Below are 9,377 nucleotides of genomic sequence, written 5' to 3'. Positions count from 1 at the left end.
ACTCTCTTTTTAGTGGGTTCAATTTTGTCTCATTGAAAAATATTATCTTTATGTCGTTTTAAAAAAAAAATTACAAATACTAGCTAGATAGATATCTGGGTTTAACTCAGATTAGATAAAAACAAATTCAGGGCATTATTTTTGGACTTGCACATTCACAGAGAAATAGAGAATTTATTAAATGAAAGTGATAGAACTAGTACCGTGGGTTTGGAGTTGAGATGATGAGGCCAGGAACAAGCCTAGAGATATGGCACCCAATATGCAAACATCTCGCCATCAAGAAGGCACACTGCCCATATTATGCACAATACCACCGTCAACTCTCGCTGCTTCATCGCTCCTCCCACTCCTTTAACCAAAAATATGTTAGGATGTGTCCCTTAAATCTTATTGTATGATGCTATGGATGTTATTATGTATGATATTATGTATGACTTAATGTTGTGTTTAATAAAGTTGTTTATTATTATTTAAAAATAATGGTAACATGAATATTAGGATATTATCATATAGTCCATGAGATGATATTATCATCTTAGTTGATATTATGTGATTTAGTTACAGAAGATATAAATCACAAGTTCTTTGTAAACTCAGAATTTTAGTTCGTAGTCGGTGATAAAATTGGGCATTTAATCTACGAAGACTATAACATATCAACTAAGATAATTTGTCTTGATCATGGAAATGGAGATTTCTAGTTGGTATATTGATATGTTTTAAGAGTTAAAACATATTGAACTGAACCGCTGTGAAATTTATTATTCTCCTAATGACTTTCAAATAAATAATAAATCTCACGACTTATATTTACATAAACTCTTAATCCTGAGAGAATAATGGACCTGATCATAATGTGTAGGTTGCTTTGATATATCAAGAGTGAGATCTAAAGTTACGGTCAAAATCTCAGTATGTTAGGCAACTACATTTAATGTTGATGGAACATATATTCTCAAGATGGAATTCATAGTCTCTTAACGAATATACAAAATATTCCCTTGAGATAAGTTTAATAGGTTTGTTATTCAGAATGTTAGGCCTAACTACTTTAGTAAATAGTGACTAGAGTATATATTTATGAAATTAGATTTCATAAATATATGATGAATAACTTAAAGGATTAAACCGAGTACTCAAGAATTAAGATGTAGTAATTTACAAAGTGGCAGTCTACATTCATGACTTTGTGTTACTAGGAATATTTTATGAAGGAGTTGCATGTACAATAAAGTCTTGGGATATAATTTATTAATAAGAATTAGAGTGCAATTATATTTATATAGTGGTATTAAATATAATTAATGGTAACTTTGGACTTGTCAAGAGTTAACAGAAAAGCCCAATGTCCATTGGAGCTAGTGTCTTATTGGTCCCTTTGGGTCCCACTTCAAGCCACACACTTAAGCCCAATTGAAAAGGCTCAAAAGATTAGCCCAATTAGATAATCAGTTAGATACAAAGGGAGAAACATACAGCATTTTTATTATGAAAAATATAGAGCACTATTGTGAAGTGGTGTGTATATGAGTATTAGACACTTTGACATCCTCCCTTAGAAAACTGATTAAGAGACCACACATCTTGGGCGTAAGTGAAATTGGAGTGAAGATTGAAAGTGTTCCCAAGTGCTTCTGATCTTTAGTTTTGAAATTCACCGCTCCAAGGTACATTATCTTTTTCTTATGTTCTGAAACTTATATAGTGCATGTTAACATTTATGAATGAAGTAGATTCGTTATTTTTCCGCTGCGTATGTTTTGTATGCAATACAAACATGTATTTTTCCATCAAATTGTATTAGAACGGTCTTCATTTCGTATCTGTTTAACATGTTTTGAGTTTTTGAATTATTGACAATAGTTTCATGTTGTTAGAAATTAGTTTTCTACATGGTTGTTGAAATTATTGTTTGATAAAAACTAATATTGATGTTATGATGTTGTTTAACTTTTTAGTTTAAGTATGTTAAACTGAACTTTAAGGCTATAGCATCAATGAAATTCAATTTTGATATCAATTTTTGTTCATTATAATAGTATGCTGGTTGTTTTGTTCGTGAAAACGTTAAAAAACTGTCTTAGAGAAATTCTGGAAAATTCGAAATTCACGACGCTCGATCGATCGAGAATCTATCGAGCATCAATCAAGCTTTGCAGAATTTTTCTCAATCAATCGAGAATCTATTGTGGATTGATTGAGCATCCATCGTGGATCGATCGAGCATCCAGAATTTTTCTCGATCGATCGAGGTACATTCTCAATCGATCGAGGTACATTCTCGATCTATCGAGGACTGAGGATCCAAAATTTTCTTAAAGTGTTTTTTACCTATATAAAGAGCAAGTCTATGTGTAATTAGATTATGCATGTTTTATATTTAAAAACCTTTAATCTAAAACATCTAGTAGGAGAGAAATACAAGAGTTGGATCTCACGGCCTCCATTGTCGGTTTATAGTAGTGTAATTAAGCACCTCGCCTTGGCGTATATGCCTTGCTCCCTTTGGAGGGTGTTTAATTCATGGTACTACAGATTAAACCTCTTAATGATGAATAATATGTGTTTTTACATTAAGAACGACCACGCTACCATGGAGTTACTTAATGACTTACATAGAATTCAATCAATGGTGTACACTAGACTAAGTTTAATGTTAACCTCCCTTCGGAGCTATGTTATTATTACTTAGAGGCTAAAGGTAAAACAACATATTATTAGTGTTTGATAAGAGTTATCATGATAGCATTAATAATGAGAAAAGTTCTTAATCAATCATAGTGTTTATAATTTACTTGCTTCCAAGGAATTTTAAACATGGGATTGGGTTGTCGTTGCATATATTATGTTATGGTTTTATTAAGGTTCCATACTATATGTTTATATGCTAAATTAATAATGTCCAGTTTACTTATCATATTCATGTTTATTATTTTCAGATTTGAACATGGCATCTTTTAGCCCACTTGTTTCTATTCTTAATCAAAACAAACTGACTGGATCCAACTATGTTGACTAGAAAAGAAATTTGGACATTGTTTTAACTGCTGAAGAGCACAAATATGTGATTACTCAACCATGTCCTAGCTTTCCTTCATTAGATGCTCCTCTTGAGGAAAAATAGCGATATGATCATTGGCAGAAAATCTAATGAGATGGCCAAGTGCTACATCCTAGCTTCCATCTCAAATATTCTACAGCATCAAATGCAGGATGTAGAACTAGCTTCGGACATTATGCTAAGTCTGAAGGAGATGTTTGGTGAGCAAGGTCGTTCAGCAAGGAGATGTAGAACCACCTGCGCCAACTCGCCATCAACACTGCTCCCGCCATGCCGCTTCATGCTTCACCAGTTCCATCACCGTGATCTGACGTGCGAGCTCCGATCTGCACCATCGAGCACCGCTGACCGTGAACGCCGGTGAGCCCATACCGCCTCTCCACGGTTGACTCCAACGCCACTTCATGATTGCTCTGCCGCTCCTTTTTTGTTTTAGTTTCTTTTGGTTCTGGTAGTTTCTTTAGCTTCGGTGTTTTTAATGTTTGGAGTTGGGCTTAGCAGACTTTAGTTTTAAACTGTAGTTCTTTTGATTGTATTTCACGAAAAAAAAAATCAAAAGGAAGGAAAAGAAAGACAATATTGTTGCTGTGACAGCCTATTGCATGTATTAGGCCTTTAAATTGTTCATCCACAGGTCCACTTATCCAAGTAAGATCCATACACTTGAAGAGCCAAGCCTGTGACTATCTAGTGCAATAAGTTGGCCACTGACCAAGGTACAACTCTTACTCTCTTTTTGGTAGGTTCAATTTTGTCTCATTAAAAAATATTATCTTTATATTTTTTATGTGCATATCCCATCATACCCCACTGGCCTACCCCTTTTATACCCCGCTGGCCTACCCCTTTTGTGCTCAAGTTAGCTATTTCATTATTTGTGCTTTCTTTCAATACCCATTCTAAAATTCCAAAAAAAAAAAAAAGACAACCCAATTTCTTTGAAATATTTTATTCTCATTATTAATTGTGGAGCTTATTAGACTTTGAATTTTATTTGGGCTATCTCTCAATATTGTGAACACTGTCACTACTTGACCACAATTTATTCATTTTGATTCTTTGATCTAGTCCCTACATGTACTCTTGCTTGACCTTGAATTTTATATTGAGAATTGGTTGTTTGAATTTTTGGGAATCTCAATTGCATTCATAAATATAGTGTTGCATGCATTTACGTAGTGGTCGCATCATGTCAAAGCCTGAACATTAATCTACTTCCGAGCCTAGGCCCTCCTTAGAGCAAACCATAGAAAACCTAGTAAAAAGTGTCCATGCTTTACTGGATAGGGTAGAGCGAGTTGAAGCATCTTAAAGAGAGACTAGTAACCATGAAAGGGATAACATGCTTAGGCAAAGTAACCACAGTTACTTTAATAGGGCTCCAAACTTTGAACATGATCACTATAATCACAATGACCCTAAGGATTATGATGATAGGATGTCTAAGGAAAAGATAAAAGCACCCACCTTTTGATGACTACCTAGACCCATGGGTTTTCACTGATTGGTGATAATGACCTTCTTAGACTCACTGATGTTGTTTTTAAGGGCCGTGGCCAACCCTGTTAGGTAGGCTTCATATTCTGCCGTGTTATTTGAGTAGGGGAATTCCAGTTTGAATGATAGTGCTACAGCCTCATCTTCTTCATGGTACAAAACTACTCCCACTCCCCCTGATTGAGTAGTAGAAGACCCGTCAAATTTCATCACCCATCGTTCTCCAACTTCTTCTGCCGCAACTACTACCCTTGGGACTTCATCATCAAGCGGGAATTCTTCTTCTCCCGGGAACTATGCTAACAGATCTGCTATAGCCTGGCTCTTTACTGCTTTGGGCGTTCCTACCTGCAGATCATATTGCGGCAATTTCAACAACCACTAGGATATCCTGCAGGAGAGAATTGGCTGTCGTAATAAGGCTATGATGGCGCGAGACTTAGTCATCAGCCACACCTCATAGGCCAGGAAATAGTGTAGTAACCTCTGCGAGGCATACGCGATAGCCAAGCATGCCCTTTTTGCCCTTGGGTAGCGAGTTTCTGCGTCTTTTAGGACTCGGCTGATGTAATAAACTGGCTGTTCTGCCCCATCTCCATCTTCCTGAGCAATCAGCGCACCCACGGCGTATTGGTTGGTAGCTAAGTATAACAACAGTGGCTTCCTGCGGATTGGAGCTTGTACAGTAGGAAGATTCATCATAATCTATTGTAACCTTTTAAAGGCTGCCTACTGTACTTCCCCCATTCAAAGCTTTGCCCATTTTTTAACAATTTCCCAAAGGCAGAGGTGATGGATGCTAGTCTGGGGATGAATCTTCTAATGTACGAGACCTTTCCCAAAAAACTTTTCAACTCCTTTACTGTGGCTAGAGGCCTCATAGTGGCTATGGTTGTCGCCTTGGTTGGGTCTACTTTTATTCCTCTACTGTGGACCAGAAAACCCAAGAATTTCCCTGAAGATACTCCGAATACGCATTTGAGGAGGTTCATTCTAAGCTTGAAAGTTCTGCATCTTTCAGATACCCTCCTCAACACTTGAATGTGTTCCTCCCACTTCTTTGACTTCACCACTATGTCATCCATATAGTCTTCTAAAACTTGATGCATCATGTCATGGAATGTAGCCGACATTGACCTCTGATAAGTTGCACCTGCGTTCTTTAACCCAAATGGCATTATTGTATAGTAAAAGTTGCCTATAGGTGTTCTGAAAGCAGTCTTCTTTGCATCTCTTGGCGTCATTCTGATCTGGTTGTATCTACTGAACCCGTCCATAAAGGAAAACATGGCATTTCCTGCTGCGGAATCTATTAGTAGGTCCATGTTCGGCAGTGGGAATTCATCTTTTGGGCAGGCCTTGTTAAGATTTCTGAAATCTACACAGCACCTTATCTATCCATTCTTTTTCTTCACTGGCACGATGTTGGATAACCAACATGGATGCTGAATGGGTTTGATAAATCTTGCGGCCAACAGCTTCTGTACTTCCTTGATTATTTGCTCCTCTATTTCAGTGTGGAAAATTCTAGCAGGCTGGGCAACTGCCCTGGCCTCTGGGTCCACATTTAACGTATGCAGTACTAACCCAGGATCCAATCCTAGCATTTCACTGTAATTTCACGCAAAAACGTCTTTGTATTCCTTTAACAGTAGTATAAACTCTGATTTTTCTTTTTCTGACAACTTTGAACTAATTAAGATGGGTCTCGGCTCGTGCGAGTCAGGTCCCAAGTTGACTTCCTCCATCTTTTCTTCTGTTGTAGCCTGTACATCCTTATCTGCCGTAACCTCCTCGTCTCTTTCTTCACGGTTTCCTCCTTATGAGCCTTTTTGAGCTATGCAACACACCAAGCTTTTGTGGTGCCCTTCATTTCTAAGGCCCGCTTGTATTTCACTCATGGGCCCCACGTACCTTCATAGTTTATACACGATCCTGCCATCGGGTCCTCGGACCCTAACACATTGCAGCGTATCGCCTGGTTCTGCGGCATGCGCTTCTTTTCTCTTCTTCTTGTGAAAGAGTAACTCTCTCATATCAGGTTCTGGGTCATCTTGAACGTCCTCCCACCTGGGGACAAAGGTGCCCCTTGGTTTCGATATTGAGCTTTCTCTAGACGGTGCCCACTGGTCATAAAACATGGTCTCTACTAAATGAGCCTCCGCTTGTTCAAATGGTTATGTGTTTGCCGCTATACGTATCATCTTGCCATTTAACCTCCTTTTCACACATTGGTGGTAAGTAGATGGCACTAGCCGGTGCTTGTGCAGCCATGGCCTCCCTAAGAGCACGTGGTATGAAACTTCCGTCTTCACCACATGGAATCGGGCTAAAGAGGCTATAGGGCCCACCTTTAACCATAATTGAATGTGGCTGGTTGTATATTCACCGCTTCCTCTGAACCCTGTTACTTCCATTGGGCACCCTTGGATTTTTTTTTCTGAGATTCTTGCCGCCTGCAGGGTGCTTAGTGGTACCAGGTTTACCGAGGCGCCGGGATCCACCAAGGCTTTCTTGATGGGGATCTGATTTATAGACGCAGCTAAGTAAAGGGGCCTTTTATGGTCAGGGCAGCCCACTTCCATATCTTTATCACTGAAGATGATTTCAGTTGATTCTTGTAGGAGAGCCCTATCATCCGCAACTTCTGCTGACAAGCATTCTATCCCTGCCTCGAAAGCAATGCTTACTAGGGCCTCTATAGTTGTCTTCTGCTCTTTCGCTGTAAGACCTAGTTGGTCAAACAAGTTTTTGAACTTAGAGCTTCTCTGTAAGGTGGTGATTGCTGTGGCAGGCAGGGTTGGGTTCTCCTCCTCGTCTTCCCCTGGGTCCGCACAGATTACCACCGCTGCCACGCCCTTCCCTTTATGGCTCGGGAGTGGGTTCCTCTGAACTTCCTGTTGCGTCAGCTCTAGGGTCCATTCTTTAATCCTGCGGTACACTAGCCTGCGGAGCGCCTAACATTCTGCAGTAGGATGTTGCACATAATTGTGTAAGCGATAGAAGCGTGGGTCCCTCCGCTCTTCCTCTGTGGGCTCCCTGGCAACTTGATTAGGTTTAAAAACTCCATCTGCTATCCACCTGTCTAAAAGCACATCTAGCTCCTTAAGAGTGCATGGTATTGGTGGGGGGGTGTCGTACTCCCTCCCGTCTGTTTTTCTCCTCCTTTCGTTGGTGGATGCCGCTATAGCCTGTGGGGCGTTCCTTTTGTCGGAACTTGGCTTCACCGATTGGGTGGTCTTTTTGGCTTTCTGTAATAGCTGTGCAAACTGGGAAATCTCCAAATTTTCCAGAACAGCTCTGTATTCTCTGATCATATTCGTCATACACATCTCCACCAATGTCTTCTCCTCACAATGGTCATAGCAATCCAGCTCTATGTTCCTGAATCTCTTGATGTACTCCATTAAATCTTCTCCGTTTCTCTGCTTAGTAGCTTGCAAAGTGGCAAGCGTCACTGTTTCCTCTCCGTGGAAGTACTTAGTACAAAATACATCCACCATATCATCCCAGGTTAGGATCGATCCTAGTTTTAAGCCTATGTACCAGGTATAGGCACGGTTGCATAGTGATTTTGAGAACTCCCACAGACACAAGTCCTCGTCTGTTGCATACAGGCCAAGAGTATCGATGAATTTGCTTACATGCTCGACAGCACTGCCCTTCCTACCGTCGTATTACGCAAAAGTGCGTGGTTCATATCTCTCCGGATATGGTTTGCTAAACACCCTTAAGGGATAAGGAGGTCTCCATGCGTAGAACCTTTCCTTGGGTGCTCTGGCCCTCTCCTGCTTTAAGAGAGCTGCCACCTCAGCCATGGTGATATAGCGTTGTCTTTCAGTCTGCGGGGCACCTCCGACTGGCGTCTCTTCTTTGTCAGCTGCATGCTCTAGGACATGCTGGCTTCCTTTTGCCTTGGTCTTTTTTGTCTTTAACTGACGTATTTCCTCCATCATTTGCTGTTGTGAGTGTTGTAGTGCTTGTAGCACCTCAACAAAAGCATTGATACCATCAGCGGGATTCCTTGCCTGCGGTTGCGGTTTAGCCCCCAGTTCATTGATGCTTTCTGCCTGATTGGGCTGAAGGGCGTTGTTGGCCTCGACTCAGCCTGCGAGGGGATAGCACTCATATTACGTGTTGTCCTGGATTTTGGCAGCATTTGTTTGCGAGGATCTCTGTATCCGTCTATTTTCCAACTCCCCAGTGAAAGTCACCAATTTAAATGTGTGGGCTGGGCCGCCTGCCGCTACACTAGGCCCGAAGATTAGATTAAGGAGTTGGGACCGGTCCAAGAGCAAACCTCTTTGGTCCAGCTTGTGCACAAATAATGCCCCTGTTAATCAGGCTTTGATCACATGCCCTTGGCAGGTAGGACTGTTACGTTAACTATGACAGACAGATATAATAAAAATAATAATAATAAATTCCTTTATGATTCAGACAGAAGCAAGTAATGGGTTTTGATAAGGGATGCCCGTTTTATGTAAACAACAACAAGAGAATAAGTATTGAATGAATAACAGTAAGTTTAAAGGAAATGAATGTCAGTCTGCCGCATCAAGTTGTGTTGCCAAACCTAAGTCAAGAAGGGGAATCACCTCTTCAACGCTATTAACCTCTCTGAAGGAGAAATTAACTGCTTTGAAGGGGAGGGCCTAAATGACTTGTGTTTAAGGAGGTCTTTTCCCGTTACCAGAGAGCATGGGTTGGAGAGGGAGATTAACCCATTCGGTGCATGCCTACCACTCTGTTCTCTTTGTTTTTCTTTTTTACTTCTTCTCTCTATTCCTTAATTCTTTCCTTTCTTTCTTTGCGT

General features: G+C 40.2%; 1 protein-coding gene across 1 annotated transcript; it reads right to left on the bottom strand.

Annotated features, from left to right (window-relative positions):
- Window positions 1-5,955: 5,955 nt before the first annotated feature.
- On the bottom strand, window positions 5,956-8,514 carry LOC142628838 (uncharacterized). The gene is made up of 4 exons (XM_075802875.1): window positions 8,324-8,514; window positions 7,627-8,227; window positions 6,779-7,518; window positions 5,956-6,172 (listed from the first exon to the last, which is right to left on the bottom strand). Exons 1-4 carry the CDS (start codon window positions 8,512-8,514, stop codon window positions 5,956-5,958), a joined length of 1,749 nt encoding a protein of 582 aa, XP_075658990.1.
- Window positions 8,515-9,377: the final 863 nt, after the last annotated feature.

This window comes from Castanea sativa, chromosome 3 (assembly GCF_040712315.1).
Source record: "Castanea sativa cultivar Marrone di Chiusa Pesio chromosome 3, ASM4071231v1".
Taxonomy (NCBI): domain Eukaryota; kingdom Viridiplantae; phylum Streptophyta; class Magnoliopsida; order Fagales; family Fagaceae; genus Castanea; species Castanea sativa.
Note: the sequence above shows the minus strand (reverse complement) of the source record. Positions and strands in the feature narration are given on the sequence as shown.

Coding starts and splice junctions, on each gene's coding strand:
- LOC142628838 (XM_075802875.1), bottom strand. CDS start 8,514: ATGGAGGAAATACGTCAGTTAAAGACAAAAAAGACCAAGGCAAAAGGA. Junction 7,519..7,626: donor ACAGGTGGATAGCAGATGGA/GTTTTTAAACCT, acceptor GCAGAATGTTAG/GCGCTCCGCAGGCTAGTGTA. Junction 6,173..6,778: donor CACCAATGTGTGAAAAGGAG/GTTAAATGGCAA, acceptor GTGAAATTACAG/TGAAATGCTAGGATTGGATC.